The sequence below is a fragment of the Drosophila virilis genome, chromosome X (genome assembly GCF_030788295.1).
Source record: "Drosophila virilis strain 15010-1051.87 chromosome X, Dvir_AGI_RSII-ME, whole genome shotgun sequence".
Lineage (NCBI taxonomy): Eukaryota > Metazoa > Arthropoda > Insecta > Diptera > Drosophilidae > Drosophila > Drosophila virilis.
In genome coordinates, this window is record NC_091543.1 from 20,031,020 (window position 1) to 20,047,017 (window position 15,998).

The 15,998-nt window shown below is 39.8% G+C and overlaps 1 protein-coding gene across 4 annotated transcripts; it reads right to left on the minus strand.

Annotated features, from left to right (window-relative positions):
* Positions 1 to 1,932: 1,932 nt before the first annotated feature.
* Chc (clathrin heavy chain) lies at positions 1,933 to 15,967 on the minus strand. 4 transcript variants are annotated; one of them, XR_004305151.2, is made up of 8 exons: positions 15,803 to 15,967; positions 14,091 to 14,495; positions 8,167 to 8,374; positions 3,797 to 8,098; positions 3,553 to 3,719; positions 3,393 to 3,479; positions 2,761 to 3,316; positions 1,933 to 2,516 (listed from the first exon to the last, which is right to left on the minus strand). XR_004305151.2 is itself a non-coding variant. In XM_032440106.2 (8 exons), the coding sequence occupies exons 2-8, from the start codon at positions 14,130 to 14,132 to the stop codon at positions 2,498 to 2,500; spliced, it is 5,055 nt and encodes a 1,684-aa protein (XP_032295997.1). In that variant the 5' UTR covers positions 14,133 to 14,495; positions 15,803 to 15,967; the 3' UTR covers positions 1,933 to 2,497. The 4 variants fall into 4 exon arrangements, 3 of the variants coding, with proteins under 3 accessions (XP_032295997.1, XP_032295998.1, XP_032295999.1); XM_032440106.2 differs by having other exon boundaries at positions 3,087 to 3,316; XM_032440107.2 differs by lacking the exon at positions 15,803 to 15,967 and adding an exon at positions 14,825 to 14,940 and having other exon boundaries at positions 3,087 to 3,316.
* Positions 15,968 to 15,998: the final 31 nt, after the last annotated feature.

Consider the following 15,998-nt stretch of genomic DNA (forward strand, 5'->3'; position numbering starts at 1 on the left):
GCCGAGCCGTTATTTAGCGTTCTCTGAGAGCAGCATAATATGCGCATGTGACGTCACGTATGATTATTATTAAGCTTGTGCATACATTAATTCGATTTATAGCTGCTATCTAAGAGTTTTAAACAACTTACACATTTACTTGCCACTAGACACTAAATTATTTAATTGTACAGTTACAACAGTTGAAGCCATTTAATGTAAGTGTGTGACGTCACGAGCATGTATGTTACTCTCCTGTTAGCCTCCTGTTACGGCGCTGTTTTCATGTTACTGTCAACATAGCGCGCATTCGTCGTACTGTTGCATTCAAATGATAAATTACAGTTTGACAATCAACGTATTTCCGGAGTATAATCGAAATCTAACCATTTATAATCGTATTTATTTAAACTTCGACGAATACAACGAAGTGTGCGTCTTTTAAGTCTGTTTACTTGGCAGCCGGTTTTCAAAAGTGTTGCTTTGCCGATTTATCGATAACGTCATGCAGTCATACGTTAACGTTATGCTTCCTGCATTTGCCGCTAGATGTCTCCACAAACTTTTTGCTCAAATTGCCGCCGAAGCATCCGTTAGAAACAATTAATAATACTAAGTTAGTTACTCTAGTTAATACCCCCAACCCAAACATACAGCAGACTAAATCACGAATAAATGCAATGATTTAGCGGAAGACCATTGAATAAATCGGGTTTTAAATGTAATTTATATTTTGTATATTTTCAATATGTATATAATAATAGCAATTACACAAAATAATATTAATAGACAATAATAATAATATAATAATAATAATAATCATAATAGTACAATAATGATCGGTATATATTTATTAATTCATATCATTATTACATCGCCTCTCGACGATCTCCAAATTAATTCATACACTCAACATGCAAACATACAAAAAAAAAAAGAAGTTTAAAAAAAAAAAAAACAATACAATATAATGGAGAGTTTTAAGATATAATCAGTGACACTGCTAGTTTTGATTTCAATCATAATTATGAGTTATTCAATTAGGAATTAATGGATATCATTTACGTACGGGAATGAACCTCCACAACTGACGATCGCGCTCAAGTTTTCTGGAGGACGCCAGTTGCAATGTTCAAAAAATATATTTTTATAAAAAAAAAAAAATAAATAAAATTAATATACATATACAAATACATATACATATATATATATATGCGCATGAGGGGAACAGAAAATATAGATACATAAAAATGAAATATGCTTGCAGTGGCATGTTTTGAATATTCTCTATTTATGTTTATATACCGTTAGCATAAATTAGTTCGAATTGAATTTTGCCTCAATATGTTCTGGTTGATTCGTTATGCGAATTGGAAAGTTTTCTAGTGTGTTTGTGGATCGTCGAACGTGTTTGTGGAACGCAAAAAATTTCTAAATTTAAAATTATCTGTTAACGTTGCATTTTTATTATTATATATATGTATATATATATATATATATATATATATTTTATATATATAATGTAATTTTTATTTCTTTTTTAACGTGCTACGTTCATTTTTTTTTTTGTTGTTTTATGGTTTTTTTTTTGCTTATTATTTTTTTTTTTATATAATTGTTATGTTTTTATTTTCACATAAATTTAATATAATTTGCTTTAAGTTAAAATCTTTACTTCTTTAAGTAGTAGAATGTTTCGTGAGTTTGTGTTCGTTTTCATTCATCATTTTTTATACAAACAAGTTACAATTTCATTAAATTTCGTTTTGTTTTTGTTTTTGTTTCTTTTATCAGCAGTTATATTTAGTGTTTGTGTGTGGTGAGATTTGGCAAAAATGGCATATATTCAACTATGGTGAATTTGCTTAGTTTTCACCTCGTTCTCGCTTTCGCTCTTTCGCTCTTAGCTCGTTGCTGCCAAATTTGCCATTTTAATTAAATACATTTTAAACATTAACTGTGCCTTCTGTTGCATTTTAATAAACATTTTTAAAGTTTCCTTCGATTGGTTTTTTTTTTTTGTTTTTGCTAATTGCAAAAGTGCTTTACGTTTTGTTTATTAGATGTTACGTGCTTTATATAATCATATACACGTGTATATAATTCTCCGATATTGTTTTTTTTTTATTTTATTATTATTATTTATAATTAATAAATTTTATTTATTTAATTTGTATTTATATTTGCATTAATGTTTATATATTTATACGTGTCTGTGTGTGGGGTGTGGGTACTTGTGTGTGTGTGTGTGTTTTTTATAATGATTTCTTTTTGTTTATTTTTTTTTATGCTTAAAATGTAATAATTTTAATAATAATAATAAACTACGACCATTTTTTTTTTTTATTTTGTTAGCTGAACACTAGAGTTTTTGTTGTTAGCGTAAACGTTTCTTTGTTCTTGTTATTCTCCTCCTTTTCTTTTAAGCTTATGTTCTTGTTGTGGTGTTCGCTCTGACTAAGCTGTTGTTGTTGTTGTTGTTGTTGTTGTAGTTGTGGAGCTGTTTTGAGGCATTCGCTTAGTTGTTGCTTTTGTACCTGTTGGGTTTTTGGACACAGAAAGGGAGAGAGCATGTATTAGAAAGAGATAGCGTGAGCACGGCATCACATAAAAATTTCAACTTTTTAAATGTTTAGCAAATGCATTCGATAGAAATAATTACGAATGAAATATTTTGGATTGTGAAAAGTTGAAAGATTTACAATAATGAACAAAATAGTTATAATAAAATATTAAAAAAAAAAAAAAAAAAAATGGAAAAAAAGGAAGCAAGCAACTAACCGAATTATTGTTTCTGTCAAAGGCAACTTTTTTGTGGCTCAACATTATGAACAAAAAAAATGGATATATATTTATATATATATATGTTATATATATATGGTTATACATATTTTACTACGCGTGTTGTTGTTGTTGTGTTGGTGTTGTTGTTGTTGTTGTTGTTGTTGTTGAATTGGTCGTTTTTGGCGCTCATGCAAAGGAATAATGAATGCGGCATTCAGTTGTCATTGTTTATGTTGTTAATGGTGTTGTTGTTGCTGTTGTTGCTGCTGATTGTTGTTGTTGTTGTTGTTACAGCTACAATTGTGTTGTTGTTGGATGCCTACATATACGGATAGCCCATGTTGCGTCCTGCCGCTGCTGCAGCCGCTGCTGCCGCACCAGGTGGATAATTTGTGGCATATTGGGGCGGTATACCCATTGCTGGACCAGCTGTTATCATCAGCTGCGGCTCCATTTGTATTATGTTTTTATGCTCCGTTGTGTCGTCTTCCTTCTCGCGTTGCGCCTCGTTCAGCTCCAGTTTATCCACCTTGGTGGTGTACTCGCGCAGCACCTGCAAATTGATTCAAATATAAATCAATCCGTCTGTATTGTATTTGGCATGTCCTTCACTGCAGTTAATTAATTACCTGTATCAAGTAGGGCATGGCAAAGTCCATGATTTTATGTTTCCATGCCAGTTCCAGGATAACATCGGGACGCAGCAAATCGTAGCACTACCAGGTATTAAGATAAATATTTGTTATACATATAGACCTAAACAATGGCAAAAATAAGACTTGACCGCACCTGATATAGACATGCCGCAAAGCAATCGTGTGCATTGCGCTCCAGGAACCAGCCCAACAGTTCCTCAGCGATTTCCTGTTTGCCAGACTCGGCGGCATATTCCATTGCATCCTTGTACAGTTTGTCCTTTTTGCACAGCTCAACGCTCTGCTTCCAGCGATTGTTGCCTGCATAGTATTTAATATTTATTAAAGAATCAGATTAATGTAAGCATGAGCATGAGCATTGTCCCCAGGATAATTACCCTTGTAGAGATAGGCTGCAATGCGACGGAATTCGGTGAGCTCGTGCTTCTCGAGCTTCTGCGCCAGCGCAATCGTATCAAAGTTGTCAAAGCCATCGATGGAGTTGCGCAAGCCCTGGTAGTCCTCCTCATCGATGAGCAGCCCATTGAGCGCCTCGTTGATTGCCTTGTTGTTCAGCGATTGTACGGAGCGCAAATATGGTTTCACCAGCGGCAGGTAGCCCGTCTTGGAGAAATAGCTAACGGCACGGGTGTGATCCATGCGTGGCGCTAGCACGAGTAGCATATCGTTGAGGAGCAGCGGCTTAAAGTCCAAATAGAATTCGATGGCCTTGTAGTAGAGCTCAATGTTGGCCACCTTGGTGATAATGTCCTTGAAGTGGCCCTCGCGCCACGCCTCCGTCGGATGGGCCATCATGGCCAACACAGCGTTATCATATTCCTCATACTTGTCATAGAGGAAGACCAGCTCGGACCACAGATGCGCCGATTCGGCGGCACGCAATACCTTCGGTATATTGACACGCGACCAAAACAGCTCCAGATGCTCGCGCATCTTGGATGGCTTAAACTTGGAATAGAGTATTGCCAATTCGCTGAACATGCCCATGTGTGCGCGTTCCAAACCAAGCGCCGATTCCAGCAGCGCAATTAGCTCCTCGAAATAGCCACGATTCTGATAATAGTTAATCAAATCCTCGAGCTCATCGGCATGTACAACAATATGCAGGCCGCACATTTGCGCCAAACGAAATTCTTCAGCATCGACACAGGCAAAACAGACCTCCTTCCAGGTGCGCGTCGAGTTGGCTTTGCGTGCCGAATCGACAGCGCCCTGGAACTCCTTCAGATAGACCAATGTAATGGCCAAACGTGCAAAGTTGCTAACATTGTTGTACAACAATTTGGCGGCATCGTACATGCCATCGCTGAAACAGCGATCGCCAATCTTTTGTATGTCCGCATGATTGGGACCCGAGATGAATTCCTCAAGATCGGCCAGGCGTCCGGTGCGGGCATACGCATAAATCAATTCGCTTTCAATGTAGGATTCGCGTGCCTTCTTGCGTGCCATTTGCAGGTAGCGCACCAGATCATCCCAGGATTCCACTTTGCTGGCAACATCAACGACATCCATATAGGCACTGGGATCATCTGCCTTGATGTATGAATCGATTGCCTCCTTGACCAGGCCCTGTTGCAGCTGAGCCTTGGCCAGCTGTGACCATACTGCCGGCTCGTTGCAGCGCTCGGCAAACTCGTTGGCACGCTCCAAATTGTTGACCTGATCGATTAGTACCTGAATGGCCGAGGTGTTCACATCGAATTTCTTGAATATGGCGAACGCCTCTTCGTACAATTGATTGCTAATCGCTATGTTGGCAATGTCCGGTGCATCGTAGTTGTCCAAACGATTGATGTAGTCCATGACGCGTGTGCGATCCGCCTTGATGGCGGTCAGGATGAGCAGATTCTGTAGATTGCGATGATCGCTAAACACGGAAGAGTCCAGTATGATCTTTTCGAGCAGTTCGATCAGCTCGTTAGGCAAATCGGCGGTCATGAACGCCTTGACCGTAACAGATATATCATCCGGATCCTGTGTCTCGGACAGAGCTGTCTGCACTACCTGATCGATAAGCTGACGCTTGTAGGGATTGGCCTCCGATAGAACCTCAGCCCACAGTTCAGCATCGCGACGTCCAACCAGATAGCGTGCCTCGCTCTTGAACAGCGAGTTCTCATTGCAAACGGCGATCAGTTCCCGATCGCATTGACCACGCTCGTAGGCGACACAGGCCAAGTGCGGATCACGCTTCTCGCAATAGCGGCCAACGACGCGACTATCATAGTATTGATTCTCTTTGAGGAAACGTTCCGGATTATTGTTGGAATCAATGTAGATCTTGGCCAAGGCATTGTGTGTGGCCGGCTCAACGCAACCTTCGTGAACGCGCGATTCCAGCCAGGGCAACAACAGTTTTAAGCGATTGCGCTTCTCCACCTCCTCAACCAGCTCATCCGTTGAGAATTGACCCTTGACAACTAGTATGAGGTTCTTAATAATATCCTCACTGCAGTCCACATCCAGAAGACCGCCAACAACGACCGGCAAACGTGATGGATTCACCTTCTGCACATAGATCTCAATATATTTTTGGAGATTGTTGCGGTATAGATAGAGCACCAGATCATGCACGAAATCGAAACGATCACAGACAATTATCAACGGCAATTGGTCTGTCAATTTGGCCTCCTTTAGGAAGTTCTTGACACGCTCCGGATTATAGCAATTGGATTCGCGACAGATGCGCTCCACCTCCTTGATCTGGTTGGTCTTGCAGGCGGCCTGGATATACTTGAAATGCACCTCTGGATCCTGTGAGAAGTTCACAATGCTGCTCAAAAAGTAAAAGAGACCGTCGTAGCTCTTAAAGCTCTCGAACAGATCAATCAGCGCCTTGGTTGTTAGCTGTTCGTGATATTTCGTTGCAATTTGTACGCAAATCTGCAAATTCTGGCGCAGATTAGCCGTTAGCATGGCCTTCAGGCACTCCAGCGAATCCTCGACGGACAGTGTACCAAAGAAACTGACCAGCCATTCGGCATTCAGCATATGTGTGTGAACAACGGCACGCTTGATGTCATACAGATCCGTATAGTGTTCCAGGGCGCGCTGCAATAGGCCGGCCTTCTCGCACAGCTGGGCAATGTGGGCGCGATCGTAGTGGGTGAACATGGCGTTGCCCAGTATGGCATCCGCCACCTGCGGCGCTGACATCAAATTCATTTCAAGCAGACGCGTCTGCAGTGCACCCTCAGCGGGACGATTATGCTTGAGTGCGTCCAATAGAAAGGCTGTGCATTGTTGCACCATTGAATGCTCCATAAAGATGTCGACAATTTGATTGATATCGGCCAGGGGCTCCTCCTCAGCGACCAGCATGGAGGCAAAGCCTGCGCCCTGTTCCGGATTGCTGCGCATCACGGAACGCAACAGGAATATATAGTCGGGTGTATAGTTAACCTTTTTGGCGTAGAGCACGATCTTTTGGAATTGACCCGTTTCGGCAAAGCATTGAATCACCTTGTTGGGCACATTGGCGCGCAGATAGATGGACAGAGCTAGTGTCAGATCCGATGTCTTAACAAGATCACCCAATTCCTCGCTGCACTCGAGCTTCTCCTCCTTCAGCCACTTTTCGCACAGCTGCTTTTTGCCCTGCAGCAGCACTGGACGGCACAGTTCCAATGATTCAAACTTGTTCAGTTTACCCTGATCCAGGAGTATGCCAAAGTATTGCAATAGCGGCGGCGTCGTTGAGCCCGCCGGCGTTTGCACCTGCTGGAAACGTTGAATCGTTTGCGGTGTACGCAGAATGGCCTTTGGGGCCAATGCAGCCACCTTGGCGGCTTCGGCATATTGACCGGCGCCAAAGAGTTTATTGAATTTACGAACAAACAGATCCTCGGCACCAGCCAAATTGTTGCGCACGGCCATGCGCAGTGCGAGATCGGGATTTTGGAGAACTGTATTAATATAGGGTATTATTTGCTCCTCGTCAACGGTGACGGAAAGCACTTGACCCTTGCGATTGACGCCAATGATGCCGCCGCTGGCCTCGTGCGGTGCGGTCACAAAAATCGTATCGGCCGATATGCGATTCATGTAGATGCACGTGGCCGTTTCCATATCGTACAGATGGATATATCCATATTTGGTTATCAAATAGATGGTATCGTACTTGGCGGAAACTTGCATCGCTACCGGAAAATCATTTTGCGCCTCTGGCGGAAAGAATACATCGACGGCCTTCTTCGGGAACGGCTGATTGCCATTGGGCGGCGTGCCGACCTCAATGATGTGCAGCTTGCCACCGGTTGCGGTGCGTACGGCAAAACAGAAAAGCGTTGTCGGCTCCTTGTTGCCCTCGATCTTGAAGGTGGCAAAACTGGCGGCATGACCCTCAATGGCCTGCGACACCTTACGCTCGACGGAATACAATTGCATGGCGCCAGCGACACGACTGGGCAGCGCCGAAATGCCAACAAGGAGCAGCCATTGCTGCGAGGCATTGCATCGGTAATTGATTATCTGACAGCCATTGAGCGAGGAATGTCTATCGAACATTTTCTGTGGCATCGAATCGCCCTCCATTGACCAATGAAAGACGCTCGTCTCGGTGACCAGAGCGAGCGTATTCAGCGATATCCATTTCCAGAATACCACATCCTCGTTCATCGTGTGCGCCTTCATTTTCGATTTCATCTCAATGTTGAAGATCTGCAGCGTCTTTTGCGCTATGAAGAGACAAACAAAAAATTAGGCAAATCTTCAATTTGTATGGGATAATTGCTCAATTGTTTACCTTTCAGCGCAATCACCTTGCTAGCCGGATTCATAATTGCCGAGTCCGCTGAAATGGGACGGCGCGTCGGATTCGAGGAGTCGTTCATATCAATGATGACCACCTGGGCGGTATCGTTCGTCTTCTCGCGCACACAAATGAATTTGTCCGATTCCATTGTGAGCGTGCTGAACGAGAAGGAGTTCGGATTGATGCCGACATTTGTGAGCTGCAGCGATTAAATATAAGCAAACAATAAGTTACGCTGTAGAAAATTGCACTAATATACATATACCTATTAGCTAGTTGTTCTTCTAATACCAACAATTTCAATTAACCGGATTTTTACCCAATTCCCATGCATGTGTATTATATCGGTTAGGTCTGAACAAGATATTAAAATAAATTAAAGGCCGATATGAAAGAGGGTTTTCTTTCAGATATTCTAAGACCTTAAGGATAGATTTAAAAAAAAAATGCGAAAATATTCAGATCGCAATTGAAATTCCCTTGAAGATACTTTATCCATGAAATTTCTAAAAACAAAAAAAAAAAAAAGTAAGAGGTCGAGAGCTCCCGACTAGGGCATACCCTGAACCCTCTTCTTCCCACATAAAAAGCATATATATATTCTATTTTAGAAGCTATATGTCAAGTCTGGTGACTCCAGCTCTTATTATTTATCAAAATTGCCCAAAAAACAGGAAATCGATAATGATTTGTATCGATTGCTTGGAAACGGAGTAGGTTATCGATTATCGGAAACAAACTCGATCTGCGCAGGCACTATGAGCACACACATCTAAAATTTCTCTTATAGGTTCTGAGATCCTTGCGTTCATAGACGGACATGGCTAGATCGACTCGGCAATACAATATACCCTTATACCCATTTTTAATGGGTTCAGGGTATAAAAAAAGAAATCTGTGTGAGCTTGGGGACAAATGGAACCTCCTCATTTTCCACAATCTGTTCACACTTGTGGGTGAAATATATCTTAAAACCCCAACTACCAAGGCGACTGCAATAAGATACATATATCCATCTAGCTGAGCAGCTGTGCATTTAGAACACTGCTCCGTTTAGTTTTCTGCCTCGCCCAGCTCTCACGTGCATTGGTGATTTGTGCGTTAAACAGTAATCGTTCAGGCAATCTGTTATTCAGTTTAATACTTGTGTGTACATGCTTATATAGAGATATAGTCACGTTTCGCGTTTTGCGTCTAGACGTACAGAGGCTGAACCCAAAGATCATCATTATCGATAATCGTGATCAGCCACCCTCGTCGAAATCTTTGAACGAAATCAAGTATATGAAACGCAAATTGTCACAAAAACATTCCCTCTACTAACAGACCCCCCCCCCTCCCGCTACAGCCCGCACCCAGTAGCTGATCGTCGTCGTCGTCTGGTCAATACTTATGGTAAACAGAGACGAGAAAAGTTCAAGGTTTTGCGATCGATTAGGCACTCTCTCTCTCTCTCTCTCACCCTCTCGGTCTGTCTCTTTCGCTTGCGGGTACATAAAAACAATTTTATCGTTGATAGAGCCAAGGCAGATTTTATATATTTTCTGGCGCCTGTTGTACAAATAATATATATGTGAACGCGCGTGTAAATGTAGTATAAATGCAATGCACTCAAACAAAGAAACTCGCTAATGAAACAAAGAGAAAATACAGAGAAAGCAACAATGTGAAATTGTTCTTATATATATATACATATATATAAGAAACCACCCCAAATGGCGTTTTAACATTATATATTTATTATTATTATGCTATATACGAATTGAACAATAAAGATAACACAGATACAGAGCAAATATGTTCGATTGATAAAGTCACAGCACATAGATTTAATCAAAGTAAACTTTTAATAATAAATATATTTATATATTTATCTAACACCATGTAGATATGCATGATATTAGTATATAGCTAGAAATTGTTGTTATCTCAGGTGTGCCGACATTTAAATACCTCTGCAAACGAAATGAAAAAAATTGCCATGTACTTGTATTTGGCGACACAGCATGCGCCCTTCTCTGCGATTTTCATCAATTCAAATAATGCACCCAAGCCCAGGGTAAAAAGGGTATTTTTTATTTGTGGAAATGTATGAAACATGCAGAAGAAAGCATCTCCGACCCCATAAAGTATATATATTCTTGATCAGCATCAACAGTCGAGTCGATCTAGCCATGTCTGTCTGTCAGTCCGTCCATATGTCCGTATGTACGAAAGCAAGGATCTCAGAACCTATAAGAGCTAGAGACTTGAAATTTTAGCTGTAGGTCCTCCTAGTGCCCGCGGATGCGAGTTTGTTTCCGATATTCGATAATTTACCCCGTTTGAAAGTAATCAATAAACGTCTATATAGAAATACTTGACATGTATTGCATTTGGTGTCATAAGAAGAGGGTTCAGGATATCCCCTAGTCGGAAACTCCCGATTGGAACAAAAGTTCACTAGTAATGAAATATGCTAATCCCATAATCTCTTGTACATGATGGTGGTTTGTTATACTCTAACCATTGGAACGTATGTCTAAAGCGCTTTCCTTCCGTTTCTGGCCTTATATCTTGTCTAGCTATAAATAGTGGAGTGTAACTTTCATATTAAGTCAATATTACAGCATAAATTTAACTGTCTGTTGGAAGAAACTGGATGTCAAGCAATACGGAGCAACATTTTTGTATGCATCGCTGATAAGGAAAAAACAACAAGAAATGCCTACTTATCAGTTTAGGCTAATCGTTTTTACTGCTGCTGAAGCTGTATCGGTGCCTGGCACATACACCCCATAAAAGAGCAGCAGAAGACCAACAAAAACAATCTTTTAAAAGATTTCATTTTTATATAATATAATATATACAAAAATTGTATATGCACACATGTATATGGATATATCAGTATATGTATATTCTTTTAATCCACGAGTTAATACTAATCTCGGTAGAAATGTGTAGCAAATAAGTTGTTTGTTCCGACGAAATGCATAAACCACTAAAGGAAATGGTTTCTCAATTGCTTACTGTTTAAAATAGTCTTAATCTTAGTCTCAGAGCAATATCGATCAAATTCACATAACTATTAACAAGAGATATGAGAGCTGGTTTTTAGCATTGAATAGCATGAATAATATGAATCATATCTATTTGGAAAAGTAAGTACCAAACAGATAACCAATATATGTATGTGTGTATATCGAATATAACAAATGTATGCCCTATTATTGCAGTGGATTCGATCTTGATAAGAATAAACTATATGCTGGAAGTTTTATGAGAAAAGTTTGATTTTTGTGGCATTCTGACGAAGTATTCATATAATTTGCTCTATGCTAGCGTAAAGAAAGCAAAATAGAAAGTTGAAGCTAACAAATTAACAGAGAGCCAGAGAGAGAGAGAGAGAGAGAGAGAGAAACGCAAAATGAGGGGCGTTAATTGCTTAAATGCACATACATACATATGTACATATACATATGTACATGTACATAGTGTGTATGCACAATCTACATATCGATTTGGTATGTAATAAATGTGAAACTGTTTTGTGAGAATCTATGCGTAGAGCGATTATCAATCGATAACTGCGATTGATCTTTGCAAATAATACTGATAACGTTCATAAATATTAGATAGATACGATATTTGGGTTATTCGCAATTGTTGCTTCAGTTTTTCTATGCCGCGTTTTCATGTTATTTATGTCAATTACAAATTAACATATGCTCGTTTTGCACTTAGTTTGAGAGGCGACACACACACGCAAACGCGCACACGCACAAGCACACACACGCACACACAGAGAGAGAGAGAGAGAGAGAGAGGCATGCATAAAAGACGGTATAGTGCGTGCTCCATAATCAAATTTAGTTTACACGCCCCGCTTAGCACTTGCGCTGCGAGCCCAGTGGACCACGATTTAAAGTAGGGTGTCTCATGCGCATAAAATTAAATAAAATTAGGTACACAGGAAAACAAGAAAATAGTCATTAAAATAATTTATTTTGCAATAATAAACAGTTGTAAAATATATTAATTGGCATGTTCGAATTACCAAAACCAAATTATATATATATATACTTATTTATAAATTGAATATTATGCATACTGCAGCCCAAGTGTTATATTGTAGCGAAAAATATTGATATGCATAAAATCAACAATCCCGTATGAGAAATATAACATTATATAGTATAGATTTAATTGTATACGAGTCTGGGCAAATCAGGCCAATGATTAGATAAACAGTTCGCCCACAGAGTGAGTCGCCCTAATGCGTTGAGTCTGATATTCTGACTTGGATACAAGCGAAATTTACAATGCCGTTCGACTGACGACATTATGGGCAGCACCATACATACATATGTATGTAAGTTTGCTTGTACATGCAAGCACGCACATAGTTACTGTAAATATTACTGCCTTCTCTGATTACTTGTGCATCTCTCTGACACACACACACAGCAACGAGAAGAAAACGGTTTAAAAAAAATCTTTGATTTATTCAATCAAAACGACAACAGCGAGGCAGCTAAGCTTGAGTTACAACATGCTTTAGTGTGGTGAATGTGTGATGTGTTAGTGTGTGTGTGTGTGTATTGTGTTTGTTTCCCCACACCTTCAAAACGCATTGGAAGAGTGGGAGTGGTATACGTATGTAGGTGAAATGCGTAACATGTTGCTGCTATAAACGCGGCTGCACAATGAACTCCCACCTGCCTCTGATGCACATTGTGCTATAGCAAGAAGTTGAAAAAAATGGACCTCAGTTTATATTGCTCCACTTGAAACGCTTAAGTCTACGCTACGATGCAGCCAGCATTCCCTTTGAATCAAAAACAGAAACAAAAAATCAAAGAGTTCGTCATTACAGAGAAACCGGTTTAGCAATACACCAATACAAATGTCCGACAACTTCACCTCATGCAGGTGTGCGTTAGTATACGTGCATACATGTGTTTATGTGTGTGTGTGTATCAGCCGGCATTTGTCACCGGCAGAAACTGCTGCTTCTGTAAGCTCTTTCATTTGAAACCTGCATATGTAGTATATGAAACCAATACATGTATATATGTAACATACATGTATTAGTAATTTTAAATGACAACAGTTGCATTTGGCATGCAGTTAACTGTAAAACAACAGCAATCCACCATAGATAAAAACCAAGCAAAACGGAAAGAGAAAGAGCGCGAATCTCCCAATTGGAGCAAGTGCCGCCTTTTCAGTCCGACTTGCCATGGACGAGTTTATCAGCAACGTTCACCCAACTCAGCACTCGACACGACACAGCAGCGAGAGCTTGAGAGTAAAGAGAGGCGACAGGCAAAGGGGTCTGCCGGCTTGTGTGAGCGTGACTCATTCGACCATTTCATTTCGTAAGCCTGAAGAGTCAAACAAGCGGAGAGCAAAACGTTTTGACTAGTTTTTTTTTTTTTTGTTACCAAGAAATTTCATTAAGAAATGAATGCGTACAGTGGTTCACAATTTGCTTCCAGGTAAAATTGAGAATGTTAAAAAAAAAAAATGTAACAACTAATGTAAATGTTTTTAGTTGCCTGTTTAGTATTAATTAAATTAAAGCTGACCGAAGCGAAATTTAATTCATATAACAAATATATAAAAGTGCTAAAACAAACTAGAAATTTATTTTGAGATGTGATTTCATAAGGCATAAAATGCTGAGATTTTTAAACATGTTTAAAGTCGATCATTATTAATATGGACTTGAACCAGGGTAAAGTGTGTTCCTTTATTCTAATAAGAATGTGGTAAGCGGTGCTTGGGCGGGTCAACAAGTGGTTTTCCCCACCACACAATCCACTTAACTCACACTTGCACAATAGGACCAGAATCTGACTAGCTGCCTCATTCAACAGAAATATAGGCAACCAAATACCCTTACCATAAACAAGTCAGAAAAATGCACTCACCTGTAAATGCTCTTGAAAGCGTATGGGTAACGGTTGCGTCATCTTGACGGACTGCTATTTTGGCTCTCTGCTTGGGAGTTGCGAGTTGTTGTTTGCTGCTCCTCTGCTCTCTACTCACTGAGTTGCTGTAGTCTCTTCTTCTTGTTGGTTTAACGAGAGATAACACACGCACTTTTATTATTGTTGATAAAAGTTAGTAAAAAAAAAAAAGAAGAACGGGAGAGAATACGAATACTGTTGTCTGCGTCAACGTTGACGTTGACTTTTGTTGGTTTTTTTTTTTTATGCTTTTGATCTGCTTCTTGTTTGGTCGTTCGTTGTTTTTGTTGGTTTCTTATGCTGATTCGTCTCGGTTTTAATTTTTAGCAATTTCGTTTCGCGTTGCTTGTGAAGACACACCAAAAACTGCGCAATGGAGAAAAAGACGAAAGACAAAAAATGTTATATATATATATATATATATATACACATATATGTAAGTATTAATTGGGATGCAAAGTATTTGTTGCTGTTGTTATCACTAGAAAGTAAGCGGTTGTAGGCCGAACCGCCTCTTCAAGCACGAAATAGGCCGCAACAGAAGAGCGACGTTTATCCCCACACTCCTATGCACACACATACACATGCACACACACACACACAGACACACACGGACACGGACAACCGAAATGTACCGAAATACTTTCTTGCTAAATGTTATTTTTGATTAACAGTCAATCAATAAATGTACGTACAATTTGTAGTATTATTCACTTGAAATTTCACATATTACTTGCGCACGACCGTTTGTCGGCAAATACAAAAAAATATTAATGAATCGACACGGCCGACAACACTGACAGACACAATAACAAGTACGAGTCAGTGACAGAACGGCCCCTATGGTGTGTTACAGCGAAACCCACCACAGCTGCGATTTGCCGTTTGTGCTTGTATTGGTGCATGACAAAGTCAAATAGTGAAATGTCAAAATGCGCGCCGCATAAGTGTGACCATACATTTATTGCACAAAATTTATACATATAATACAAACCATTGACTAGGGCAGTGTGAAAGTATAATCGTAAAATGCGAGGTAGTTATTTTCATTAGATAAATCTGCCCCGCATTCGTCTTAACATGGGGCAACACCGCTGCTTGCTCATAGCTCACCACACTGTCAGCCATGTTGAGTTGCGCTCTGACACACTTACACACACACTTGCATGCTGCTAGTCGTACTCATGCACACACATACACAACACACTTGCATATGAACGTGTGAGCAGTGAAAAAATTGCTTTGCCATGTACATATGTATAAAAAACACTTTTTGCATTGATTTTTGCCACGCAGCAATATCCACAAGAACTTCAATACTGAAGTTTTGGAAATATAAATGTTAAAGACCCCAAATTTCGCGCACATAACACGACAAAGCAGCGCATTTGCTTTGAACACGTATGCCACATAAACAAAAAAATTTGTGTTAACATGAAAAACACCGCCCACTAACACTTTGACATACAGGCATAGGGCCAAAAATACAGTTTTTTTTTTTCTGTGCAAACGCCGTGACGCCTGTCGGTCCGCTATTTTGCATTGGGATCGGCACCAGTGAGATCTTGCCAGTGCATCATATAATTTTTATGTATGTAATTTCTTATTTAAAGCCAAACGATGTTAAAAGGTTGATAATTTTGATGTTTTTGGTGAGGAAGGCGGAAGCGTACCAGTTTATTGCTGTAGTTTAACAATTGCACGTCTGCACGAACACACGACGATACGATTCACATTGAACTTTTAACACATTATTCTTATTCGTTAAAAAATACACGAAAGAGCAAAAATTACATCGAAAAAAAGTATGAATGAGACAACGTCGGTCACTGCAAGCTAGGGATGTACGACAAAAATATATCGATTCGA

Bases quoted from the DNA above. Each gene is read 5' to 3' on its own strand.
- Chc (XM_032440106.2), bottom strand. From the start codon at position 14,132: ATGACGCAACCGTTACCCATACGCTTTCAAGAGCATTTACAG. The intron at 3,480-3,552 runs GTGCGGTCAAGT...AATACCTGGTAG, and splicing joins TTGCGGCATGTCTATATCAG to TGCTACGATTTGCTGCGTCC. The intron at 3,317-3,392 runs GTAATTAATTAA...ATCAATTTGCAG, and splicing joins CCATGCCCTACTTGATACAG to GTGCTGCGCGAGTACACCAC.